The sequence below is a fragment of the Anser brachyrhynchus genome, assembly GCF_964034855.1.
Source record: "Anser brachyrhynchus genome assembly, chromosome: 5".
In the NCBI taxonomy this organism is placed as follows: Eukaryota; Metazoa; Chordata; class Aves; order Anseriformes; family Anatidae; genus Anser; species Anser brachyrhynchus.
In genome coordinates, this window is record NC_137699.1 from 31,257,451 (window position 1) to 31,285,197 (window position 27,747).

General features: G+C 38.2%; 2 protein-coding genes across 5 annotated transcripts in view; one reads left to right on the forward strand and one right to left on the reverse strand.

Annotated features, from left to right (window-relative positions):
* The first annotated feature begins 29 nt into the window (after window positions 1–29).
* PTGR2 (prostaglandin reductase 2) lies at window positions 30–27,744 on the forward strand. Of its 2 annotated transcripts, none has more exons than XM_080596059.1 (10): window positions 30–119; window positions 3,870–3,938; window positions 5,230–5,348; window positions 6,699–6,890; window positions 7,849–8,019; window positions 8,969–9,178; window positions 10,016–10,137; window positions 10,980–11,067; window positions 11,774–11,813; window positions 13,027–16,341. In XM_080596059.1, exons 2-10 carry the CDS (start codon window positions 3,902–3,904, stop codon window positions 13,089–13,091), a joined length of 1,044 nt encoding a protein of 347 aa, XP_080452185.1. In that variant the 5' UTR covers window positions 30–119; window positions 3,870–3,901; the 3' UTR covers window positions 13,092–16,341. The 2 variants fall into 2 exon arrangements, with proteins under 2 accessions (XP_080452185.1, XP_080452186.1); XM_080596060.1 differs by lacking the exon at window positions 13,027–16,341 and adding an exon at window positions 26,987–27,744 and having other exon boundaries at window positions 40–119.
* Window positions 9,180–27,747, reverse strand: part of TMEM62 (transmembrane protein 62) — a 30,749-nt gene continuing 12,181 nt past the window's right edge. For 2 of the 3 annotated variants that reach the window (XM_080596020.1, XM_080596021.1), the window contains 5 exons: window positions 26,020–26,133; window positions 24,969–25,053; window positions 23,313–23,417; window positions 22,346–22,464; window positions 20,674–21,412 (listed from right to left, as the gene is read on the reverse strand). In XM_080596020.1, coding sequence (XP_080452146.1) covers window positions 21,086–21,412; window positions 22,346–22,464; window positions 23,313–23,417; window positions 24,969–25,053; window positions 26,020–26,133 — 750 coding nt within the window. In that variant the 3' untranslated portion in view covers window positions 20,674–21,085. Of the gene's footprint in view, window positions 9,326–9,456; window positions 9,712–14,060; window positions 14,175–20,673; window positions 21,413–22,345; window positions 22,465–23,312; window positions 23,418–24,968; window positions 25,054–26,019; window positions 26,134–27,747 lie in introns of those variants that run through there. The other variant, XR_013952332.1, reaches the window with a different exon arrangement.

A 27,747-nucleotide genomic window follows, 5' to 3' on the forward strand; every position in this document is an offset into this window, starting at 1 on the left:
GAAAGAGCGCTCCCCGGCGGGCACGCGCCGTGCGCGTGCGCGGGGAGGCGGGGCCGTGCGCGCGCGCCGCCCGTTGGCCCCGCCGCGGAGGCGCCGGAGCGCTGCGGGCGCGGCTCAAGGTGAGCGCGAGCGCCGGGCGCGCGCGCGGGGGGCGAGGGGAGGGGGCGGGCCTGAGGGGCGCCTGAAATGGCGGCCGGGACGGCGCCTCAGGCCCGGGGCCGTCCCCTCAGGGGTGAGCGGCTCCCCGCAGGTCAAAAGAGGCTTCGGGATCACTCAGTCTCCAGAAAAGGAGCGTGAAGCGAGCTTTAGGGAGCCCGCCGACCAGGCCGTGGCCCAGGGTCCTCTGTTAAACCATTTTCAGCTACTCCAACACAAGTTAATTATTGAACAAAAAAAAGCAAAGTTTATACAGTCCATCTGCGTGTAGACAGGAGTCTGTATGCCTACCGGAGTTTTTGATCAGAGTTTTGATTGGAGTTTTGTATGTCAGTCAAGTTTCACACAAAGCTCAGCAGTATTGCGTGTTTCTGGGAATGTCAAATAAAAAGGAGGCTGGATCAAGATCCTGCTACTTCTTTACTTCTTTTTTTTTCCCCACCAATTTCTTGAGGGAAAGACTGCAGCCTGAGCTCAGCCCTTACTGGGTCCCTTCATGGCAGTCCATATTCAGTCTGGCTTCTACTTTTTGAAAGCTTTGCAATTTAATTAAGGTTGTTCTAATGTAGAGCTTTTAAGGGGAGTGGTGAACAAAAGACTTTGGTGCCTAATTCTTTTCAATCACTTTTCTGTTTCCACTCTCCTCCTTTTACCAGTCATAGTTACTTTTTTTTGTTCTTCTTTCTTTTTTTCCCAGTCCTAAGGTTCTTGCCCCTCTTTTCCATCAATTTTGGTGGTTCCATATCCTTATTCATCATTCCCATTTTCTCCAGTCCTATCTCTCCATTATATTTCTTCTCTGCTTTGCTAGCCTTTAATTGCCATTCTTTTTGTTCTCACTGATTTGTAGTGCTAGTCCTTCCTTACTGCATGTTCCTCATTCCAAATCATTCTTCCTTGAAATTTCTGCCTTTTTTTTTTTCTTTTTACCAGCTCTTCCTTTTTTTTTTCACCAGAATGCACCTGGCAAGGGCTTTGACAGCTTGAAAGCAGCTGAATTATTTTGGCAAAAGTATATGCAACTGAAAACAGTGTTTCGTGGGCAATCTTGGAAACAGGTAGTTCTCAGAACCAAGCCAAGGACAAACAAACCAGAGCATTTTAATGCTAAGGAATCTATTTATCCTTTTTAAAAAGAGTTGCCATGTGTCTGTTTGCAAAATGGGAGAAGAAAGACAAGGGGAGAAGGGGGTAAGAATAAAACTGGGCTAAAATGTGTTTGATAGTGCCCTGGAGGTACTGCTGTGCTGCCTAATGCTCCTCTACTCAAAAGGTGGGTCAGGTGATCTTGACATAGAAAGATGATGTTAAAACTCACAGTTAATTTTTACTCCATTTGGTTTAAAGAATAAAAATAGCTCAGTCTATTTTTTTTTGGAAAAGCTAGAATGGTAGTACGTGATTTCTTGTAGGTCTTTTACAATTAAAAAAAAATAATAAACCAGAAGTGTCCTTAATATTTGCATTACACATATATCAAAAAGGATTATGTATATGATCCAAATCTACTTTATTTCACTTAAAAAAATCTGTGCTCTTTCTCCAAAAGCTTTCCTAGGTCAATGGTGCTAAAGGATAGTGCCTTTACTTATTTTCTTCATTCACTTCCCAATTGTTTAAGATGTGAAGAAAGTTTGATTGTTTTGTATTATGTTATGCTATTGGTTATGCTATTGGTGTCAACATTTGCATGTGTAAGATGGTTATTGACTTCCACTGTACGATAAGTGCAATCACATTTATAAGGAAATGTCCATCTCCAGTGTTCTATTTTACTGCGTCAGCTGTCACAGAACGAGTGGCAGTTCAGTTGCCAGCCTCTGTTTTTTTCTGTCCACCCACTCACAGTATCTGGAAGATGTTCAGATTGAATTAGTACACAGGCTTCTCAACCAAAAGGTGTGAAAATGGCCCGGTAAATCAATAGCATTGTTGTTCCCTCACAACTTCTGTCATTCGAAGAAGTACTCTAAACTTACATTGTGTATTTTTCCACCCTCATCTTCCTGTGCCAGTCTGTATTGCTTTTCCTTTGTTTTAATTTGTTAATAGTTTTATTGGGCTTTTTTTTTTTTTTTCTCTCTCTGTAGAATAGTAGAAAGCAGATATTTCATGTATGTGTTAGGCATAATAAAAATGCTTTTCATGATCTCTTGTTCAGATTGGGTTTTTGTCTTTGCATAATAAAGGTATTTAGTTTCAGGACAACAAAAATAGTCAGCCATGCAGTTTTGAGAGTGGACCTTTCTGTAAGGCAGGAGCTGTACAGCAATTCTGCCTGTTCTGCATAGTTTATAACCAGTGGATCAAACCCTTAATACCAGGGGTAGATTTGCAGTGAATATGAATAGTGTTTAGAGGAATGATTTGCCCAGACTTCATGTGAACTGTCACATCACTGTTGGTTTATATTCACTGCATTCTTCACTCATTGTTTCTGCACAGAGCAATGTCATTAGTGGCCATAAACTTACCCCAAGTTCTGTATGTGCATAAATCATTTACTGGAGGGTTTTAAATTGCACTAGATACATCTGGCAGTTTATAAAATGCTCATTGAATTAGCACAGATTCTGAGATACTAAGACAATTGCTCTGAGGATAATAGCTGGACCACTTGAATGTAATTTTGTTATGCAAATGTTATCAGCCAAGCTAGTCTAAGAGGATTCAGGTACTCAACAATGCAAAATTCAACCATTTACATTCAAGTTTACTCAGGAATGACATGGAATATAAAGTTAAGATATGCAATTTATTTTTTTTCATGCGTTATAAAGCCAGATGAGGCCATTCTGAGAACAGACCTGCCCACTTCAGTGTTTTGAAGAGGAATTTAGAATTTTGTTCTGAAAAATATTTTGTGAAATAATTTCAAAGCAACATAATCCAGACAACACAGGAAATCTGAACATGGAAGGTGGCACTGAACGCACAATTTGCCAGAGTTTGTCCTAGGCCATCCTTCCTCTTAGGATTTTAGCTGAGTATATACATTACAGAGATTGTATTAACTGTGTGGGTATGCAGTTCACAAGTTAACTTTTCATCTGCAGTTGTTTTATATGACTCTTGGGCATGAATGCTGAAGTCATTGAGGCCCATATTTTGGCCCCTCTTTTCAAATTCACAGTGAAGCCAGTCTGTGGCCTGTGCTTGGCAATTGCTTTGACAGGGTATCAGTCCACGTCAGATAAATCCAACTACAATAGAGCCAAAAACATTTTGTAACCCACTGTGCCTTTTGGCTGAGCTATCTGAAAAGCATGAGCTGTGGCAGACATCAGAAAGACCGAGTGAAAGACCAGGTGAGATTCTGGCACTCTGGAAGTGTCTCTGCAGGATTTCACGTGTAGTGAAAGTGCATTTCAGATGAGCTATTGCATTTACATTGATTTGGCGGTTCGTTCTTTTTACCCGCCACGCTCGGTGGCTGGTAATGAGGTTGCAGTTGCAACCAACGCCAGCAGAGCAGTGGATGAGCCAAGCGGTGCCTGGTGGGATGCTCCTGGCTGAGCAGCTGCTGAGCTCTCCCCGTTTGCTGCCTAGGAGCGGGGGGCATGTTATGTTTCCCATGGGATTTGTAAGCAGTGTCGAAACATTAGCGTTACCTAAACCCTGTCCCCCCATTTCCAAATTGCTAAGTACTTTGCCCTATATTCTTTCTCAAGGAATTTTATGTTTCAGGCCTTCAACAATGTTTTCCTTTGTAGGAACCCAGTGTGAAATTGCTGCAAAAGCAGGGATGATTATAGAAAGAGTAGTGCTGAATTCACGCCCTGGTATGTATTCCTCTGCAATCAGGGAACGATGTGTTTGTCATGGTTGCCTAATACTCCAAAATGGTGAGAGTAGAAACAGAAACTAACAAGATTTGCATATCTTAATATTGTATGCAGCAATAAACAAAGTTTACTGTGAAGTGTGTCTATTTAGTTTGTATATAGAGGCTTCTAAACTTTTGGGTGAGAAAAAAGAGATAATGCATACATAATATATGAGAAAGCCCTAAGTGTGAGAGTCAAAGCGAAGAAAGTTTTTCAGGCATTGCTTTTTAGTTCTGACATTTGTTCTTTTTGTAGAGGTAACAAGAGTATTTTATAGCTGTTATTTTTTGTTTTCTTTTAAAAATACTGAATTTTTCGTCTTCCCATGCTTCAAAATGTTTGGTTTTGAAATCCATAGTTTGAGAATGTCTGCTTCCTTGCTTTCACATTTGTATATGCCAACACAATTTTTTGAATAGTGAGTTTATAAATTGTCAGTTGCAGAAGAACCACGTGTGTATTTTTTTTTTGGAGGGGTTGTATGTTGCTAAATGCAAAAATAGTCTTGGGAGGTAAGAACTATTGTGTATCCTGAAAACACATCTTTTCTAATGCAAATGAAATTTGATAGCAGTAGCTTTCCTTTTTAAAAACTTGGATGTGTGTCTGGCTCACTCCTTATAGTGCCAGTGGTTCCAGCTATATGGGGTTTTTTGTTTGTTTTTTTGATTTGACTTAATTGTTCATAAAAATGATGTGCAACAAACGACATGGAAACTGCTGGTCGGTGCAACAAATGCAAAGAGCTCCTTTTCAGATGGAGTAGGCTAGACTTGAAGATGTACATATATATTCATAAGTAAAATGCACAAAATCTAAATCGAAAGGTTGCTTGCACATCAGAACAGACATGGCAAGAACAATCAGAAGAGTGGTTAGTGTACGCCTCTGTGTGCTAAATACACTGGATGATTTGTAACAAGTTAGATAATACTTCATTAGCCTCTCAAGTTCCTTTCTGTATAAATTAGTCCTCATTAGTCAGGAGGGGTTAACTAGGCATTTTGGAAAAGTCGGAGGATTAGTCTGTTTTGGGGGTGGGCCTTTAGTGTGGGTGGTGGGAGAGCACCTGTGTAAATCTGAGCCTGTGGTACAAAACCAAAAGTTTGTTGGTAGTTTTATACCTGCCTCAGCATATAAGGTAACATATTTTAAAAAGAACTGCCTTAACAAAAAAGGCCTGCTCTAGTTATTAAGGGAAGCTCTACATTCAGTATATATTTGTTTCATTTGAAAATACTTCTAGGTAAGAATGGAGTGCCAGTGGCTGAAAACTTCCGACTGGAACAAAGTACTATACCGGACACAGCGCAAGAGGGCCAAGTACGTGTTAGAACCCTGTATCTCTCTGTGGATCCCTACATGGTAGGTGATGAGCTTACTGCTAAGCCAGAATTTCTTTAGAAATTACCTTAAACTCTGTTCCTGTTGTGATGTTTAATACTGAAGTTAACAATTGTAGGACAAATGTACCTCTGGTATAACTAAGTAATTCAGTTCATTCCATTGGAGTTATATTGGGAAGGAATTTGGAGTTAATGTGCTTGTGATATATATAGGAATATGACTTTATGGGACCAGAAAGAGACTCTGAGCCCTGATATATTGTTACAGAATTGTTTGTGTCAGCTTTATCTCAACTGTGCCTTTTTTGATACACATTTACTTTTTTTTTTTTTTTCCCTCATGGAAAATTGAAGGGAATGAGTTTGGAGAAGAAGGATATGTCATGATGAAGCAGGAGGGAGGAAGAATATGTCATGGAAAGAATTATAGGCAAAGCATGTAAATGATTCAAGTTCAATGTTACGTAGATATTGTCAATTTTGCTTACAGATGAAAGTCGGATTTTCTCCTTAAGTGGGTGATGGCAGGGCAAAAATGTAGCAGTACTTCGTAAGCAATGGAAACAGAGAAGACTGTTGAATGGATCCATAATCAGCACTTACACCTAATTCTGCAGAACTGTGGAAATCCTGTGTTTGGGAGACCTGTAGATTGAAATGGAAGTGAAGGCAGGGTAGGAGGAGAACTAGACAGACCCCTGTCTGTTAGTATGTAAAAGTTTGCTGTACAGAAAATGGTGATCATTTGTTCCCTACATTGATGGGGATAGTAGAAAAGAAACAGTCTTAATTTCAGGTAAGTATATTTAGTTTAGAAATTAAGAAAAAAATTAAAAATACTGAGGTACTAACTTTGGCTATATGGGGAGATAGAAAACATTTCAAATTTCAAGATGTTTCATTAAATGGTCCTCTGTGACGGATACTCTAAATATATTTTCTGTTCGCCAATGCGTAGATTCGGACTTAATGGTTCCTGAGTTTATTTTATTTTATTTTATTTTATTTTTCCCTATCCTACATTTCTATGATTCATCCGGTTAAGGAATGGCATTTAGGAGATTCTCATTGGGTCCAAGCCAGTTGTCTTTGGTTACGAGACTGACTTTGAGGCAGTGTCTGTAGAATGCATTTGGCTTTGGTAACACTGCTGAAGGAGATTAGAATGATCTGTCCTTTGTACTGAGTGAACAAGAGGGGAAAGAGAGATCTAAGAGAAGATTATGAGTATTTGGGGCTTATTGAGAGATTTTTGAGTAGCCCATTGTGTTTGATGGTTTAAACATATCTCATCCCCAGCCTCATCTGAACTTCATATAATCAAACCATGTGTTGCACCAGAGCTTCTCATTAAAGCCTTGTCTTTCAGCGCTGCCGAATGAATGAAGATACAGGCTCAGATTACCTCCTGCCCTGGCAGCTGTCTGAAGTTGCTGATGGTGGGGGCATTGGGGTTGTGGAGGAGAGCAAGCATAATAACTTTGCCAAGGGAGACTTTGTAACTTCCTTCAATTGGCCCTGGCAGACAGTGGCCATTCTGGATGGAAGCTTGCTACAAAAGGTAATGTAAATGTAACCCCCCCAAATCCAGATTGTCACCATTTTCTTTTCCTAAAACTCATTTTTATGTATTTATTTTTTTTTAGCAGCTAATTATACTGTTTCTTAATCAAAAAATAAGTTGGTGTTATTGAAGAAACCAGTTCTCACAGGGTAGACGTGCTCACAGGTAGCCAAATCTGCATCAATTTTCTCAATCGTTGACAAAGAAAAATGTGAATTCATTTGCTGGTCATCAGGCATGACAGTATTATTTCAATTGTTGTATTTTTAATACATTTCCTTGAATCTGCTTCTGCTAATTAATTTTGTTAGTTATCCTGATTGTAGGTAGACCTACTCCAGGTCCATGGGAGTGTAGTCAGAAGACATGAAAGGCTTTAGATATGTTTAATTTAATTTATTTCACTAATGTGTTAGTGAAAGCTTGTACTTGGGATTTTACACCCACAGAAGAAAGGATATTCAACGTTAAATTGAACATGGGGAGGTAACGGTGGATTAGGTACATTGTGTTCATCCTCACGTAACACAGAAAATTTTAGTTGAAGAAGTTTATTAGAAATTGTACTTTTGTACTTTAAGACCCGCTGTGCTGCTGATCTGCAATCCTAATATTTGCTAGTGGTGCTATTTCATCCTATATATTAACATAGGGATAATTTACCCTTGCCGAAAACTTCTTATTTCCCAATCATTTTTTGATACTTCCATAATTTAAGTTCTTGTGAGTGCCTTTGCTTGAAAACTTTTTTCTAAAACTATGTAAATATAATCTTTGTTTCATTTTGTGTAAACTTGTTATTAAGGTAGAGACAGTTTATAGCTAGCTTATCCTGGCCCCTTGAACCTTGCTTTGTAAATATCCTGAGTTAGTCTTGTATCATTAGACAACCAAGTAACAGCAAAACTTTACCTTAAAAAGAAATCCAATTCTACCATGTGTTTTTGTTTTGTAGCTTGTTCCACAGCTTGTGAATGGATGTCTTTCCTACTTTCTTGGTGCAGCCGGAATTACAGGACTGACGGCCTTGCTAGGTATAAGAGAGAAAGGACACGTGACTGCAGGTGCAAATCAGACGATGGTGGTGAGTGGAGCAGCTGGTGCCTGTGGTTCTTTGGCAGGCCAGGTAGGTTGGCTGAAGACATAGAAATGATACGTGGTCACTAAGTTTGTGTCCTGAAACATGCTGGTTAGTAAACATACAGATAAAATCATTATAAATATGATTAAGTATAACTCCATCGAAAGGGCCAGGTTTGCAGATCTGGCTCACACTCTCACTGAGAGATTTGAGGTGTGAAACTTAAGTTTCCTGAAGCTGAGATAGCAGAAAATGGTCCAAGGTAAATATAGTAGATGTTATAAATGCATGTGTTCACTACATGTTTATAGTCTGCCATTTGTATGGTCTTTGAGTTGACTGGTAACTTTCATTTTTTCTACCTTAGCAAATGTAGGAAACCTTCTTCATGTTGTTTTCCTTGACATTCATTGTATTTTGAGATTTATGACCTTTCTATTCTCCTCAGCTTTGCAGAACATGTTGTGGGTATGTTTCTGTGCATGTATCAACATTTATATATCTATATGTACATACAAACACAACAGGTATCAAGCCAGCTTAAGAGTTACTGATAAAGAGGAACTATGGAGCAACTATTTGTGAACAAATCTATAAAGAATGTATTTAACTTGGTTATTGTTCGATCTTTTCAGCCTTTTTTAGCTCTGATACTGTACTTTACAGATGGTGATTTTATACTGTGTTTGGCTCTCCTGTACTTTCAGGCATTGGTAGTTCTACAGTCTAAAGCTCCTGCAGTCAGTGACTTTGGAAAGACAGCATATTTCTGTTGGGATCTGCCCCTTCTCCATGTGTGAGGAGGGAATATAAAGAGGCTCTTTTGCTTCTATTGTCACATGAGATGGGAGTGTACACTAAAATTTGCCACCTGGGTTTTAATGGGATGGGGGATAAGTGTAACATCACTTCATGTCCCCTCAGTGGCACATTTATGTGTGGGCAGATGAACAATCTAACTTCTCTTTATTGTTCTTTTTTTTTTAAACTGCAGATTGGCCGTCTGGAGGGCTGCTCTAGAGTGGTGGGTATTGCTGGCACAGATGAAAAGTGCTCCATTTTGGTCTCAGAAATGGGGTTCAATGCTGCTATCAATTACAAGAAAGAGAACGTGGCAGAGCAACTACGCAAACTCTGCCCAGGTGGTGTGGATGTTTACTTTGACAATGTTGGTGGAGACATCAGTGATACAGTTATAAGTCAGGTGATTATACCAGCTGTCAGGTTTATTCTCATTATTCTCCAAGGTCCACGCGCCCAGCTTTGAATTAATTCACACTGGAGACTGGCATACAATACAGCAGAACCCGCTTTTCACTTCATTGATCTAACCCTGGTGCTGATCCTCATCCTGAGGAGAAATCAAATATTTGACATCAGTGCCTGTCATTTGGGCTAGCTTGGCAGTACAGTAACAGAAACGTAATTTCTGCTTCTGATTTCTTGCTTCTTCCAGGCCAGCAGCCTTGGTAATGTTCTTACCTTCTTTTCGAAACCTTCTCTGTCAGTGCAGTAGTCTTGTGTTTTGTTAGCTTTGGTTTTCTGGCTTCACAAAAGAGCAGCTCTGCTGGGCCTCCGTACAGGCTCTTGACCAGCCCTCTTCGTTGTTAACTCGAAACTACGGTTTCTGTCTCATGGCAGGGAGGCCTTGGTGGCAACCCCATCTTTGGGATCTTTAAATCGCAGTCCGTATCCAATAGCTGTATTCAACTTCCTTTGTCCCACTGTTCCCTTCTCCTGAAAAAAAAGAGGCACATATTAAGATAACAGATTCTTGTATTCCTCACATTAAATACCTTATTAAATGCTACATATGCTGTATAGCATTTAGTTTTCCACTATTGGCCTGCATTTATCTAGTTAAATGTTGTCACACATTGAATGGGACTGCATGCAATTCTCCCACTCTTTTCTAGGAAATGTGACTCTCGATAAGGACATTTGTGTGAACATTTTGTAATATATTTTAGTGCATCTCTAGAAAATGTGTTTTTTGAGACCAAGGAATGTAATTTATCTCACTTTGTGCTGTCCCAAACAGATGAATCAGAACAGCCATATCATCCTGTGCGGACAGATTTCTCAGTATAACAAAGATGTGCCTTATCCTCCCCCACTGCCTCCTGACATAGAAAAAATACAGAAAGAAAGGAACATCACAAGGTACAGTTCTCCTTCAGAACTTGCAACCAGGTTCCAGGTGGATTGCTCACATGACTTTGTGAGTCTGATGTTTGGAAGATATTTTGCAGGTCCACACTAGGCACATGTAATCGGAACAGAATGGTGCCATACTAAAAAAGGAAGCTAAAATCAGAGCATCATTAAATTCTTTCTTTTCATTTGCCTGTATCAGCATAAAATTGGGAAAGGACATTACTACATTTTAACATAGATGTCTGATGTTGTGTTTTTTTTGTGATTGCTTAATTTAGGCTTGGAGTCTCTGAGAGATTCTTCAGGATGAGAGAAGGTGTTGCCATGGTTCTCTTCTCAGATGTTTTGCCATGTGCCATCTCTCCAAGTGCAGTGGCCAATGAGAAAATCAAAAAAAAATTTTTCAAGGGAAGGATGCAGCTGATGTAGTGACTGTATTGAAATCACATTTTTATTGTTTGGGTTTTCATTAGATAATGGGAACTTTGTATACAGGTAAAACATTGAATTTGTATTATGACTTGGGATCGCTGGATCTCTCATGAGGGTTCAGGTGGAGCTAAGGCAGACATGAGGATCAAAGTCTTATGAGATTTTACATTCAGTGCATTGTAGTACAATTTTCACAAGATTTAGTAGAAGGCAGTGGAGATTTTGGTCAATACATTGCTATAATTATCATTTTTGATGTTCATTTCTGTTTCTCTTGGTTGCTATGGGCAGACATGACAGCAGGATATGCAAAAATCGGGATAGCCAGAAAGTTAATTTATACTTGCCATGTAGTTTCAGGTTTCAAAATATGCTTACCAATCTCTTAACTCAAGGTTCATTCCTTTCTTTCGCAGAGAACGTTTCTTGGTGTTGAACTACATGGACAAACAAGAAACTAGTGTGCTACAGCTCTGTCAGTGGATCCAAGAGGGTAAACTGAAGGTAGGAATTTCACATTTAATCTGTGGCCTTTGATATTATCTCCTCAGATTGTGGTCTGCCTACAGGAAGTCCATCTCTTACCATGCCTCAGGAAGGAAGAGAGATTTTCTTAAGAATGTTTAAGCGTACCTGAAAGCTTATTAGGTAGCACTGTTACAGTGGATGCCTACTGAGGATGGTGTGATTGTCGTATGACCAACATGCTGCTGCTGTCTGCATTCTTTCTTCTAGCATAGGGTGCAAGTGCTTTTTGACTTAAGGAATCAGGCCTTCAAAAATACTTCTTTATTTAGTGTCCTGAATGCTTTCAGGGATCTCATCTGAAATTTTGTTTCAAGCTTTGCAATCACTATTTATTATTTTGTGACAGGTAGGTTCTTGCTATCCATCTCTTCCTTGGGAGGTCTTTCTAAATTAGTTTTTGGTTCTTCAGGAGACCAATAAATTTCCCTCAGAAAATCCTGAGATGTGAAATTTTGGCAGGTGCACAAACGTTCCAGTCCTGATGGAAGGACTAAACTGCCTACAGGTTTATCAGAAAGTATTTGCCTCTCTCTGATCAAAGAACCTGGCCCAAGTAGAACACTATTCATTGTAGCAAGAGAATCTATTAGATTTGGTGATTTCTGTGTCAGTATCATTGAATGTTCTTAAGTAATGTTAATCTTGTTTGAAGAAAGCTAAGAGGACTTTTTTGTATTGACAGGTCAGAGAGACTGTGATAAAAGGCTTAGCAAATATTGGTGGTAAGTTTTTTTACACCATTTTCTAAAAATAAGGCCAAGTACAGTGGCAGTAGAGGCCATTTGCCAATTCAGACTTTTAAAAATCTAAAACATGATTTTAGTATTATAATAAAAAATGTATTATTTTTCACAAGGTATTAAAATGTTCTGTGAGAAAGTTATTGTATATTAAAAAAATTATTGGATATAAATTTTGAGACTTTTTTTCCCCAGTTTTATTATTTGGGGAGGGAGGAAAAGGGTTAAAGCGTAAACCTTAGCAGCTCCCAGTCATCCTGATCTTACAGATTTAATGGGCTGCCTATTTCTTGGAACTTGTATGTAAGAAAAGGGTATTTTGGAAACTTCAAATTTATGCTTTAGAAAAACAGTCTCTAACAGTACTTGATCCTTGATCTGCTAACAAAAAATAATATTGAAAGGTATGCACAAGGAAAGGGAAAAAACATCAGACGTCCAAAAAAAAGGTCAAAATTAATTTCTTTGAAGCCTATACTCTCTTCCTAAAATCTGTAACAAATATAAAAAACAAGGGAGTCTTGTGACTCCACTGAGACCAAGCTAAAGAGCTAGGTGACTCAAGATGTGCTGTAAGATTGCATCCCTTTCAAGTAACAGGAAAGAGTATGATGTAGCCCATTTAGTCTTTAGTCCAATAATTCTAGAATAGGCATTAGCCAAAATGTACAGATTTACATTTATTTCTAATTGTTGCTACTTAGTAGTACACATATGTATTTTGAAGGAATCTGTTTAAATGTAGCAGTCATATTTAATGCTTTATTTACTCAAAGATCTATTATTTTGCATCAATTTGTCAAATTCATTGCACTACACAGAGCATTTATAAGCCTTTTCCCTTCACAAAAATTTGTGAAAATAACAGCATTTGTGGGCTCGCCCTTCATGCTTTGTCTTTGGTGTTTGTATGCTTATCACAGAAGCAACAAATGTAATCATTAAATTGTATAGGGCCAAAAAGGTACTTAAAAATACATATTTTTAATTATTACACAAATCTGCCTTTTGCAGTTTGTTACAGACACTGTCATGTTTTTTGTTTTTCCTTAATTTGGCAGATCATTAAGGATAAGTATGTGGTTGCTCCTGTTTGGGGAACCATTTAGTATGTTTGTTTCTACTCTTCTGTAAAAAAAGAAGTTACTTGGCACATTTTGCTTGGCACTAACTTATTTCATTATTTCTCTTGAAGCTGCTTTCCAGTCCATGATGAATGGAGGCAATATTGGAAAACAGATCGTCTTAGTTTCTAAGTAAAAGTCATTGCTTTCGGAAAAAGAATTTGATTTTATCTCTAGTAGTGAGGTAGTTTTACTTATAGTAATTTCTATTTTATTAAAAGAAATATTAAGTTATTCTGTATGTACTGAAAGCAGAGATTCTGGGATGCTAAGGCAGAACCCATGGTAATAAACTGAATAGAGCAGGAAACAGGAATGCAATCATTTATACTAGAAGCTAGTAATATATTTGACATGATTTGACAATTGCCAACTAGCACAATTGCAAATAATTCCTGGGCATAGTTTTGAATTTAGATCATCTCAGGAACTATTTCCAGTAAACAATTTGCATGCAGCCACCTGGTTTTGGACGTTAGAAGAATTTACTAGTGTAGATATGTGCCATTCCCATGCTAGTTTGTCTCAGTGCCCAGGAACTTCTCTAGGAATTTTTAATTTACTAGTATAAGCTTAGTCTGACAGTCCAGTTAATCTGGCTAATCATCATAGAATTTAAGTGTTCTCATTTTTTCAGATAATTGCAATAAAACATTCAATTTCTAGAATTCAAGCTCTATAATGTCAAAGATACTTCCATTTTGGCCTCTGGAACAAATATCCACTGATTACCTTTCCCATTTCTCTGTATTGTATCATTATATACCCTATTTTCAAAGTACTTGAAACCTAATTCATTTACAATTTCATCTGCACACCACCTGAGACTTTCATTGGAGGCAGGTTCAGCTCTAGGGCTAGCTTATTTCGGTGCAGCAATGCTCTTTTACCATCTCAACGGGGAAACTTGAAAAAAATGAGTCACCATTTCCAAGTTTGATTAACATAACCTCAAGCCAGATGAGAGTGATTCAACTAAGTATGTCTTCAAGATGAAGGAGCAGAAAAGGGAACAGATAATTATCTCAAGGACATGAGAATATGTACATTTAGAAACATTGACCCGTTTATTTAGTGAATAGGATCATGACACATTTTGACTTACAGGTTTTGTTTTTAATGTTTGCCTTTATGAGAAGTGCCTCCAAACAGCAGGGTCAGCTGAGTTGTGCAGAGGACGGATCCTCTAGATCTGCTTGAGTCACTGCCTAGGTTCAAACTAAATGGAATCCAAGAAATAGGAGAGAAATGTTATCCAAGAAGTTTGGCATTAGAAATCCTTTTGCATACTGTGGAAAGTAAGACAACAGGTATCAACAGTGCCTAATATAACTGCAAGCAACATGAAAAACAGTCCCTTGATTTCCCAGTGTTGAAGCTGACCCTGAAGGAAAAAAGCATTCTGTAGTGACTGATGCTATAAACTCTGAAGAAGAGACAGACACCTGCAATACAGCATTAGATGGTCTAAAACATTCAAGCATACGTTTTTCAACTACCTAACTAGTGAGTGGTTCACTTTCAGCTAGAGTCTGAACCCAGCGTCAACATAACTAACTCAAGCAGCATTAACAACAGTGTCACACTGGGCCAGAAACCAATTTTTTTTGTGGAATAAAATCAGTATAATCATTGTTGGCAAATGAAGACAGACAGCAACAGGTGAATGAAATTCAATGAATCCCTGCTTATTGACTATTTATAGATGGTACTCACTCTTGAAATGTGGGCAATGCAAACTTATAAAACCTTATAATTTGTGCATGTATTAAACGAGAGAGAGGAGAAAATACAATGATTCTGAGCACTCTCTCCAGGCTTGGATTCCTGTCACATCAGCTGGATTTAACTGGGAGAGCGCTAATGGGAATACAGCCTTTTCAACAGAACCAGCTGCTCTAACGTGTATGTTGGTATGCCACGTCATGTTGTTTTATTGTCACCTTTTCTTCCTTCTCACATGCACATACTTTAGATTGAAACAGCATCACCCTGTAGACTGTTATGCAATGCAGGCCCTGTTCTGCAGTAAAACTTCTGCCAGGCAGCAGCTTGGCCTTCGTGCACTTTAACACACTTATTCTTTCTGAATAAACTTCCTACTCCTAAATCCTAGTTCATGCCTGAAGCAAATATGTAAATGTAAAAGAAAACAACCCACTTCGACACGCAGGTGACCAACAGTAAACAGTCCACACCCCAACTGTGAAGCTGGTCCTACCTGTGGATCCATTGCTACTGCTCCTAAAAACTGTATCGATGCAAGAGTATTTTTACAAGTAAGAGTAGCAGCATTGCCATTGCTGCTGAGCTGAAACGGTATCGATTTTAATTAGTAATGAAGTCCTCCATTGATCAGTTGTTTCAGTTGTTTGGTTTTAGTGTGCCTATTCACACATGAATGCATATGGCTTTTTAGGCGTGTGGTGCTACCACGATGTTTTCCTATTTCCTTCCACTTCTGAAGATTAAGTGCTTTCTATATACAAATTTCAACATCCTTTAACTTGCATTTCCCTATATTTGGCTTCCTCCAATCTATAAATTTTATTTCAGCTTCAACAGCCTGTTTTGAGAGAAATACCTTCTAGTCTTAAAACTGAGAACCCTTCTGTTTTAGTTCAAGCCTGCTTGAAATGAAGTATATCATAGGGTAGTATCCAAAGTATTCCAATTACTTTACATACCCGTGTATTTCAGAAGAGACTTCAACTATGAGCTGTGGTGAACATGTGTTGTATGAATATAAGAAAGCTATCATAATAACCACTACTGAAAAGGTGTTAAAATGTTTTCCTTTCATATGCTATGGGTGAAGGTGTAAGTCTGACATATTTGTGTTTCCAGAGTTGCATTTGCTTGTCCAAAGTACGAATTTTGTACTTTTGACCAGTTTGCTAAAGAGCTACTCCAAAGTGAGCTCATATCTGGCACTATGTGAGTTGACACACCTTCCAGGAATGACACTCCTCTAGGAGTTTACTTTTCACAACTGAAAATATGAGAAAATATAAAATTCCCAGCACTATTATTTTTACAGCAATTGCTTAGTAATCCACATGTGTTGCAAGCCTAATAAAGTATGATATGTGAGGGATGATCTAAAGTGAGATCATGCTGCGATATTGATTCTTACAGAAATAAAGGCAGCTTGATTGCTGCAGCATTCCTGTAGATTAGGTAAGCTATAGACAGGAATAGGGGTTCTGTCAGCATTGGTCCAATGACTATAGGGAGAAAAAAAAAGATGGGGACAGTCATAGTAGACTTCATCATGGTACCCCCAATATTTAGGATTCTCATAGAAGCTTTTCTGTATTTGTGAATCCTAGCTCATGTTACATTTCCAGGATAAATAAAAATCAAAAGGGAGAAAGTCTTTTAAACTAAGTGCCCATATTTGTAAATATATATATATATACACATATATATTTTTCACCTTAATTTCTTAGTTACTGTAACAGTGCGGCTCTTCAGCAATCAGATATTTTGCACTGTAGGAGAGGTCTCATTTAACAGAAGGTAACAAGTAAGTGCTAAGAAAAATCCCAGCCACTTCGGATGTAGCAGATAGTCACAGACTGCAGAAGGACCAGCACCTGTCCCCAAAGCCTTACCTCAGTGATGGCGCATGGCAGGATATATGATTTTAAGCAAGGGCAAGCATGAAGTCAAGAGTGGAAGGCGTGTGACCACAGTAAGGTACTAGAAGTTCGACTAAGCAATCTTTATAAATAAGCATTTCTTGTTACAACTAGCAATAAAATTTAAACAGCATTGAACAGACAGACCTTTAAAATATATTTCAGTCAATTTTATGCTTGTTTATATTTACTAGTTTTATGCACTCCCATTTCCATCTCTTTTCCATTTATACTGTGAAAAATTGCTGTTGGCTGTGCTTTAGTGCTAAGCCATACAGTTTAGCATCAGGATTTCATAGAAAATGTCAGAGACACCATGAAGAGAGCTTACCAGCCCCCACGTAGGTGGGTCCCACTACAGTTTATAGTAGCAGTTTTAGCAAAAGTGGAGACAGAAGGCAGATGCCTTTCAAATAGCTTCATCCCTTCCTTTTATGTTTTAATGCATTGACAGGGGAAGAAGCAGATGCAGGATTACTTAGTCCCATTGTTTCTAACATTGCTCTCCTCTATTTCTACACTCCCTTTCTCTTCACTGGCTTCATTTCAAAGGGGGATATGTTTATACAGTCCATAAACAAGCTGCCGCAGGATGAAAGATCACAGGCAGAAGGCATTATCCTGCAAGGCTAACAACAGCTGGAATAAACTCCAAACCTAAAAAATAATTTGTGACATGCAACTGGAAACTCTTTAGGAAAAGCACAGACTGAAAAACAAGTCAAGACTATTTAGCCACATGAATTTTGCAACCACAAAGATAGATTGGACAGCAAGATTCAGTAGTGCAGCACTCCACTCTGGGTGAAGTGGCAGTAAGGGGGTGGCTGAACAGGCCAGCAGCATTGAAAGAAAACTGAAAGTAGCTAAGCAGTGTTTATGCAATAGGGAGATGCAATTTATTTTTATAGGAGACTGTCTGAGGGCAAATGGTGAACAAAAGTAGTGAGGTTTTTATAGGACTCTGGTCTACCCTCTGCTCCCACCTTTTCTGGGACTGGCTTCTCCATCTCTCTGAGTACAGCACCCTCAGAGACCCTCTCTCCATCCCTACTCCCAGCTCTGGAAGATGGAGCCTTTCCTCTTCACCTCCACCCTGCCCTGCCTGCTTTCCTTGCTTCCCAGGCTGGGGAAGGGGCCAAGGACTCCTGCTGATGGGGGTGAAGTCTGAACAGATGCCAGCACAGTAGCCTTTTCTTCTCCTGGTTCTGGGGGGTGACTGGGAAAGGGCAGGACGCTGTCTACCAATGCTCTTCCTACTGGGATGGTTCTGCCTTTATGTTCTACTACTACTACAGAGTGGTCATCTACTCAGCAACAGCAATCCCATTAGAAAGCCACATGGGCAGCAAGCAGCACTTCAAACTGGAAGGGCCTGTTCTGTATCCTCAGGGCAGGCAGCCTGAGCAAGCCTTCAGTGCCCTGCAGGCAGCTGTCTCTCACCTCTCTGGATATCTAAGCCACTCCAGAAAGAAGCTGTTTCCTCTTAGATTTTTTTTTTTTTTTTTTTTTTTTTAAGATATGCCACAGAGATAGTAAGAAAAGCACATGGAAAAAGCCTCTTCCCCCATCCCTGCACTTCCCACCATAGTGACTGCTGAGAGCTTATTATTGGGATCACTGGATCAGTCAGGTCTTCACTAATGACAGTTATAGGAAATTATGCACAGCCATGACATTCCCCTAGGAACTTCCCTCTGCGAGTTTTGCTCAGATCTTAGAGCACTGGTAATGCATGTAAAATAATTGCCTTTCCTTATTTATATTACTCATTTCACAGCATCTTGCATGTTGTTCACTGATGAACAGAACTCCTTCATAAGCAAAGAACATTGTGAAGAACAATTACATATGCTTTTTCTAAAACTTAAAAACAAAAACACATTAAACAAACAACAAAATGTATTTGAGAAGTAATCTCAGAACGCTTCCTTCCAAAAAGGAAATCCATTTCAAGTGCACTTTTAGAGTAGTTTCAAATGGGAGTCAAGTATTTCAAGTCGGTCATCTCCAAGCAGATTAAAAATCAAAACCAGAAACAAAACCACCCAAACCTGCAGGGTATTTTAATAGAAACCTTTATACTATACTTTATACTACAAAAGTTATTTTTTTTCCCCACAGATCTTACTAATGTCTGCTGGCAACATATAACATTTCAGTCTGATTCCACAATCTGTTACTTGCTTTGCTCACTCATTTTGTGTAGCTCTTATTTGTCCCCTTAATGAGCAGCTTGGAAAGGATACTCTTGACTTCAGAAGACCTCTGTATTCTTACGGTTAACCCCAACAGCCAAGGAGTAATATTTTAAAAAGAAAAAGACCTATATGCTAGAATCAATAAATGCCAAAGTAATTTTCTTCCATTTAAGTAAAAAAATTAAACTCTTCTCATCCAGAATTCATCCATAAACTGGAATAACATGTCATAAACCATGCAGCGCTATGAAATCTTTCTTACACTAATGCTGATTGATGTAAAAGTTAGAATACATGTTATCTTCTCATGAGAAATGCGGTGTGTCAGGGAGCAAAAGAGCTTAATTTCAAGAGAGGACATAAACCAGGCAATTAATTGGGTCAACACAGGGCCCGTTATCCCTGGAATATCTCACTTTAGTCTACAATGTTGATTAGTGCCTTTTGAGCACCACAGGGCAACAGAGGAGCAAAGGTTTATTTATTTTTTTTAATGGAGTGGCTTGCAGATTTATTATAATAGCATCTGTATATGTGTCAGAGGTTATCACTGGTTCCCTTAAGTGACTGGTGATGTGTTCTGGGAGATGGGCTATTTTATGAAACCCATATATATACGAAAATATAAATCCATGTAAATATAATTTTAAGGGAAAGCTCACATACTTTGTGATTTTTGTTATTCACAGTTAAAGTGGGCAACCACATGCTTTTATGAGTAAGGACAGCTAAATTAGAGGCTAACCCCAAGGCTTGTACTTTAAGAACTTTCAGTATTTAATTTATGCAAATGAGAGCTGTTACTGTTGGTCCTATTATATTGTCAATCACTGAGGAATTGGAATTAAGGAATAGAAAGATTGTCAGATTTTAAAACTTACAAAAGTCTTAGCTGTAAGTAGCATTTCTGTTCTAATTCAATTTGCTCTTTTACTATTTTTGCTGTTTCTAGTACAGTCGCTGTCTCTTCTAACATACCAAAAATAAGTTACTCTAAATTACATGAAGTACTTCTAATGTTCTACTCACAGCAGTCTTTTGAAGCAGGCCAGAGTTCTCCTTACTTTACAGATAGGGAAACTGAGGCAGGAAGCTTAGCAATCACCTTAAGGTGTTGTTATATAACAAAGAACTATTGTTAAAATTAGGAACTTCACATTTTACAAGAATATACTATTAAAAAACTGCATTTCCCGGAGGAGTTGAGAAGAGGGGCAGAGGAAATTTGTAATTACTGAAGACACAGCTTTTTTGGCTCTGGGTCATTAAGTTCTTCATAAATGTAACTGTTCTATCATTTTTAGACTTAGGAAAAAACAGAAACAAAGAAATGTGTTTCCTAGGTCACTTGTCCACCTGTTTGACTGAGACCCAGAAATACAGTCCTGAGGCCCTAAATTAGGCATAATATAGCCATTAGATCACAGGATTCCTTCTGTCTCTCCCAGCCTGATAACTTCGTCTTCATTCTTTGCTTTAAAGCTGAAGTCTGACTACAACTGGGAATTGCAGCAACATTGATCATTCACAGTCCTTTCACTGGTCGAAAGTGGGAAAATTAGCACCTCAACAGTGGGAAAACAACTATTTCCTCCCAGAGAGGGAGTATGTTAATTAACCAGCACTCTCAGGATAAGGCTAACACCATGGCTCAGGTAAACATACACACAAATAAGCATACAGTCACCTAGTGGCCTATAAACTGCTCATAAAAAGCATTATGAACTGAAAACAGAGTGTGTAAGCATAGGACTTACTGGGAAGGCCACACAGCACCTTTGCAATAAACATTAATTCATGAAGACATCTGGTCTGGTCTTGTAGTTAAGTCTCATAGAAATATATGTAAATCTTGAAATCAAAAGCGAAGTTAAGCATAAATCTTGGAGCTTCTTATCAAGATCTATTCACATTTGTCCCAGCATTATAAAAATCAAGAACGTAATGAATAAAAGTAAGTATTACAGCAGTAATGAGCAAACAATTCAATTAGTGATCCATACAGATCTATCTAGAGATTATTACACAATTTACTGTATAGTTTTCACGTATAATGTATAACTGTATTATATAGCATGTATTATACAGTATACTGCCTATGTATAATACAAGCACATAATACATATTGTTATACATTTACAATTTATTACAGTTTTGTAGCGATGCAGGTGCAGCTTCAGATCTTACCACTTCACAGTTGGGCTGTATGGAATTCCAGCAACACAAAACTATAGGTCGTGTCTTGACAGTTGTAAGTTGACGAACTTGGACTACTTTATTGTATTTCAGGAGCTCTGACAGTTTTTCATTTCTACTATGTAAGTTCTGAGCTCAGATGGTTTAAGTGTCCAGGTTTTATAAATCAGAGCTGAGGTCAGCACCACCAGCCACGTTCTCATTGGGGAGAAGAAGAAAGCCAAGGTCCCATAGGTTCGCTGCAAGAAATAGCAAGAATAGACCTGCCAGGCCAGCAGGAGTGCCATTGCCAGATGAATAAGCACAGCCAAGAGGCGTCGGACGTGATGGATGTGAGAATGGAAACTGTGACCCTGGCACCGCAGCAACAGGCACCAGCACAGATAGGCCATTAATGGCATGTTGAAAAACAACATCTGAAAAGAAGAGTAGAGGAAAATAAGACCAAGCCAAATCTCCTGGGCAACACATATCTTTGCATAGAAAGATAAGAGCACATAAAACTGTCCCATTCTAAGGGATAACTGCAGTTTCTATAGCTGGAATCTCAGGATGCACTTCCAGGACTCTGCAGCTGATACAACTGGGTCTGCCTGTGCCTCAGTCCCAGGCCAAGTATCCCTGCTCACTCCTTTGCAGCGCGTGGCACTGACAAACTTCTGATTCTTATTGGAACTGGTTCAGGGAGCTTGACTGAAATAATAGCACAGTAAAAAAGGAAGGCTTCTGTGTGAGTTTAGCTCTCTGACCCAGCTCACTGTGGTATAAAACAAGTGTTAGCACTGGCATAAGGGAGGGACCCTGACAGAGGCAACACTGACTTGCTCTGGATTAAATGTTGAGTAACTACACCCCGTCCTTCAGACTAATGGCTGCTGGGAAAACCAGAAGGTAGCCAGGTCAGGCTGGTGGGAAAACCAGACTCAAGTCTACTTAGAGAGTGACACCTACTGATCCTAAGAACTATTCAGTGTGTGAGAGCTGCCTGGGACATTGAGTCCCTTTTGCTTAATCACTGCAACTTGTGTGTGAGGACCCAAAAAAAAAAGAAAAAATCAGACAGAGGGGTAAACCTGTAGAGATGGCCTCTAATCCAGGCATCCAGAGAGTCCAAAGCAATATCAAATAGAGGAAAATAGAAGTTTGAGAAACCTATGCAAAACCTCCTTCTGTTCTGCAGTTTAAATTTGAAGAAAGGTTAGAAAGAGCTTGCCATAGTCAGGCATGGCCTAACACTGACTGATCATCTCTATTCTTCCAAAACTCCTTTCTTTATAAAACTATAAAAAACAAACAAACAAAAATTCCAGAAGCAAGCTGTTGGTCACTGTTTATCTCTAAATACATACCTGTAAAATCCCAACCACGTATGTCAGACTGCCCTGTAAGAAGGAACCACCAACAACAACTCCGAAAGAAAAACAGGCCCCCAGCTGGCCATCTACTAGTTCACCTACAAACCATGGTCCTAAAAGAAAGAAAAACAAACAGAGCACCATCAGAAAATATAATATAGACATAACTATTTTTCACTAATCCTTAGTACAAACTGCTTAACTGGGGAAAACTTTCTCTATTGCTTGTCCGTAGTAATAAATCTTATCTTTCACCTACAACAATCTGAAGAACATTCTTGATGTGAATGAATCATGGCCTTTTGGTATGGTCCATCAATGAGTTGTGGCATGCAATGAAAATATTTTCGATTTCATCTCAGTGACAATTTGTGACAACACAGATAATGTTTTCCTCATGAGAGAAGTGAAAACAGATCCTTTCAAATGCTGGTCCTTCCCCAGAATTACAATAAAACTTATGAAAGACAGTCAGAAACAGCCCCAGCTTGCCTCAGTTTAAAAGTCAAAATGGGCAACCTGCACTGTTACACATACTATACTCACTTCCATGAAAGTAGCTATTTTAGTAACATATTATCAGAGGCGAAACAGGCTAAAATTCTTGATATCAGAGCTGAGATGTATTAGTGACTTGTCACATGAAATGTACATTCTGTATGCTCATTTTATACCAATGTACAGATCCTATTCATTAAGTGAAACCCAAACTAAACTTAAAAATACTCACTCTGTTTTCAGGGTAGTTTAATAACTTAATTCATTCTAGGATTTTAAGTCCAGCTCTTAATGAGCAAACTTATTTTCCTTGGACATTAACTTCTGAAGTTCCACATCAACTTCATAACTTAAGTAGCTTCTCCCCATTCTCCAAGATGTCAGAAGTCTATTTTTCCATCAAAATCTGATGTGTAATTTAAAAATAGTAATGTTACGTCCTTCAGTACTCTAGGTTACTTACCCAAAATCGTGTATAAATTCAGAAACAGAATTGAGTAATATAAGGTGTTTGTTTTACTGAAGACATGAAGGGAAAATGAGGTCAGACTCAGTAGTCCTGGCTTTCCTAAACAGAAGCAACATTTCAGAATTACAAACTTGATTCAGGTTGCAACACACACATAATATTGGTCTTTCTGAAACAAATCTGCACAAATCACCCACTCAGTCTACTAACTAAGAAATGTAAAAATTATATTTAGTATGTGTACAGAATAAATGCAGGGTAGTGCATTTCTACTATTACTGTGATATTTGGAAATAAGAAATTGATAAATTTAACAATGTTAATAACAGCAGAAAAAGCTGCTATTCTAAATGAGTAGTACACTTACTGTATGCAAATAAAACTGCATGATGTTTATATACCCAGAAAATAAAGTTAGCTAGAATGAAAAATATGCAGAAAGTTCAAATTAAGTGAAAAATAAGAATTCAAAACAGTAGCTGTGCAAATGCAAAAAAGGCAGGTCAGCACAGACTAAATTAACTGGGTATTTGATTAGATCTGCTTGATACTTGATGAAATCTGATAGTAACTCAGATAAAATGAAGACTAGATGTTAAAATGTCAACATTTGACAAGCATGTCACACTAGCAAAAGAAATCACAACCAATATTCATCTAACCACAGCATGCAATTCATAGACTGGGGAAGGCTCCAAAGAGCCTTCCAAATGAAGCTAGTTATTAGAAATTGACCTATTACAGGGCTGCCCTTCTCACAAAGCATTAACTCCCAGAGGGCATGCTTGAACTTTGGAAATCAAGAGCTCTAAAGTTTGTTCACTAATCTGTGAAACACTTTCCATGGTCTACAGGGACCTAGTTGATCATAAAGTGCTAGCTCTTTTCATTTTTAGCTGGTAAATCCCATAAATATAACTGAAAACTTTTTCTGTGTGAAAAGTTGCTGTAGCTACCTCAGGATGCTACGTGACTATGGGTGTAAAGGAAGGGAAACATACCGACATGAATAGGAAGGGAGGTGGTTTCCAGAAAAATCTCATTAGTAAGGTGTGGTTCAAACAACTGTTTAAAGGATAAGCACTACCAGCTTAACAGTATTAATTTTCAATTATCAGATTTATAATGAACAAAATACCAGGTTATGATAGAACTGATCTTAGTTTTCATTTCAGAAAGACACAACCCTGTTCATGTTGTTTGCAAAGATCAGCAGAAATTGTTCTTGTAGCAGGAAATCTGTTTCTCCACTCAGGTGACAGCAATACAGACAGAATTGTGCAACAGCTGTAGTGAAACAAGCACATTCACATAGAACTGATACAAAATAGAACACTCCTTTCCCAATGTATCAGATTCTTCAGTGAGAAAATTAAAATGAAAGCTTTAGACCTAAATTGATTGATTTTTTTTTTCAACAGATATCTGAACAAGTTTTTAAACTCTTAATTGACTTTATTTGCTATATTGGAGATTTTCTTAGAAAAAAACAGCATCTTCAAAGAACCTAATCAAAACACACAGTACTGGATGTAAAATGCATATGGTGAAAATCTACAATTATTTATATATTGTTAGTGTACGGATAAATACTAAGTAGTTTTAGGGAAAATTAGATCCTCTAAAACACAGATAAACATTGATTCATACCTCTGAGTGCTGGTTTTTGGAGGTATCTGAAAGCAACGAGCAAGGCAATCTGAATCAGCACAATCAATCCAAACAGCATACGAGCCTGAAAAAAACAGTTTTTAACTCTTTGCCAACACTGGAGTTTTTCCAGAGTCAACCCATGAGCATGCCTTTTGGACAATGACAGAATGATACAGAGATTTCTAATGAAACACATATTCAAAATGTCTTGGTACCATTGCACTAAAGAGTAAAAAAAACTTAGAGTTTCTAAAAGTTACTAGACTTGCATCTTACTGACTTGGATTGAGTTGGACGCATGAGAGCAACATAACTAAATCTTTCAAAAATGGTGCTTGTAAAACACATCCATTGAAGAAGTATAAATACAATTCCTATATAAAACATTTTCTGAATACTGTCCTGTATAGAACTGCAGTTAAGACATTGTGGAGAATATTGTTTATTGATTAACAAAACTAATATAGTATTGTAATTGGCTCAGAATTACTACCTACAGTAATATAGACTTTACTATGTTATTCTGTAAGTGCACCTTAATTATTATGACATTCCTTCTTTCCATGTACTGAGCTGTAACATGTCCGGATATAATCTGGAACTTACTGAATTAAGTGGGAGTATTGCCTTCCTCTTTGCTAGCTATAATGTCAGCAGCTTATGCTTATGTGAGACTATTAGGCATTCTTGCCAGTACACATATTACAAAAGATCATAGTGGAGTTTTCTTTGACTTAATGTTTCTTTTTTCTATCATCTCCACTACCTTGTTTTCCATTTCTTGCTTGCACACAATGTGTGTATACCTGTGCCTCAAAATGGACAACTGTTTAAATCACAGAAGGCAACTGCTTGTTTGCACTGCGGTACATTCACACTTGAAGCGTGCACCTTGAGGAAAGCAACTTGAAATACTTGTGAAGTTCCAACAGTGTCACATCTGATAAAAGCAAAGTGCATTCAAATCTAGTAGGAATTTGGAAAATTCTTCCTGAAGTCTCTGGGGAAACCAGCACAGAATGACAGATGTTTTGCTGAAAATACTTACTAGAACATAGTGGTCAGTAAGAAGAATAACAGATGGCAAAAAGCCAAATTTAAGAGAAAGGTTTTCTTCCATTGAAAATATATGACCCCGTTTGCTAACTCTTCCTGAAGCATCCTAAATTGATATAAAATAAGAAAGCAATTAGAAACCAGTAGTGCCAACATAACGGATTTTAAATAAATAACACGAAAGTCAAGTTAAAGTAGCTAGTCAACATCTACAACTTTTCTGGAAAGATCTGATCAACATGGCAGTATGCCAGGCACGTACATGTCAAATACTTCTACCTACAAAACACTGATTATTGACAATTTGGTAATTTCAAGCAAATTTGTGATTGTGATATTATACTCTGAAAGTGGTGCGTATGAGACCATTCAGAGATTCAGCAGTTTGAGGGTGAGGGTTCGTGAGGCACTGGAACAGCTTGCCCAGGAAGCTGTGTATGCCCCATCCCTGGATGGGGACAGCTTCGGCAGCTTGGTCTGGTGGGAGGTGTCCTGCCCATGGCAGAGGGGTTGGAATCAGGTGACCTTTAAGGTCCTTTCCCACACAAACCATTCTGTGATTTTATGATTCCAGCTTGTGAAAGACAGTGACTATTTATTGGCCACCACAAACACTTGTTTTCTGAAATCTCAATTCTAGCTAATAACCTGTCTTAAAACATTTTAAAGCTTTGTTGTACTTAGTTTCAAGCATATTTGCTAGTTACAGTACAACTGACACAGTATCATCAAAAACTCAATCCCGTAGGGCATTTTCATCCCCAGTTCTGCTATATTTCAACAGAATTATTTTATATTTGTGCACGTATAACACTGATACCTCATTTCCCAGGACAAAATAAACTGTCTATTTATATTAAAGAATTTGGTATGTTTACTGTGATTACACCCAAAACAACAGCATTTAGACAATCCCAGAAACAATGTATACCAATCAACTGTTCTTATTTTCTCTACAGGTAACCAATACAAGTCAAGACTTCATCCTCCTCTCTTCCACAAAATTATTCAGTAACTGGATGTAATAGTGACTTATGGCTGGAGAGGAAATGAAATTAATTTTTAGAAAATTCCATTCAGTTATCTGAAAACAAGCACACATTTGCAAAGCATATTATTGCTATGCAGGCCTGCATAACAGTCTTCAAAAGTTACTCAGTTTTGCACATGTTTTCATCATCATCATCAAAAAAATTGATTATAAAATCCATCTTTTCCTAAATAAAGCATCACAGAAATCAGTAACAAGCTAGGAGACAGAACACTGACAGTACAGAGAGGCCAAAGGGGTGGGGAGAGAAGCATTATTGTCTTTGTCCTGTGCGAAATAATGCCTGGCTGGGTTCCACCAGGCAGGACAAATCTGACTTTCCCATTACTATTGTACAAATGTGCAGAATGTTAGAACAGTCTGATGGGTACTTTGACAGCCACTTGAAGGGACAGAAATACAATATGTTCCAGAAGCAGAAGCATAGACTAAGAAATGCTTTTTTCCCCAGCAACCTAATATCAGTTAAGTTTGATGTTCTGGGAAACAGAAACCATATTCAGTACCAGCCTGTAAGGAAACATGAAAAAAAATTAAACAAACAAAAATAAAAAAATGAAGAGACAATATTATCCCAATACTTTATTAATGTTTTAGTGCTCAGTAATCAGTCAATTTCATTTAATAAATCGCCTGGTTTTTGTAATCAATAAGACAAATACAAAAGCA

Bases quoted from the DNA above. Each gene is read 5' to 3' on its own strand.
- PTGR2 (XM_080596059.1), top strand. From the start codon at position 3,902: ATGATTATAGAAAGAGTAGTGCTGAATTCACGCCCTG. The intron at 9,179-10,015 runs GTGATTATACCA...TGTCCCAAACAG, and splicing joins GTGATACAGTTATAAGTCAG to ATGAATCAGAACAGCCATAT. The intron at 11,068-11,773 runs GTAGGAATTTCA...TTGTATTGACAG, and splicing joins TCCAAGAGGGTAAACTGAAG to GTCAGAGAGACTGTGATAAA.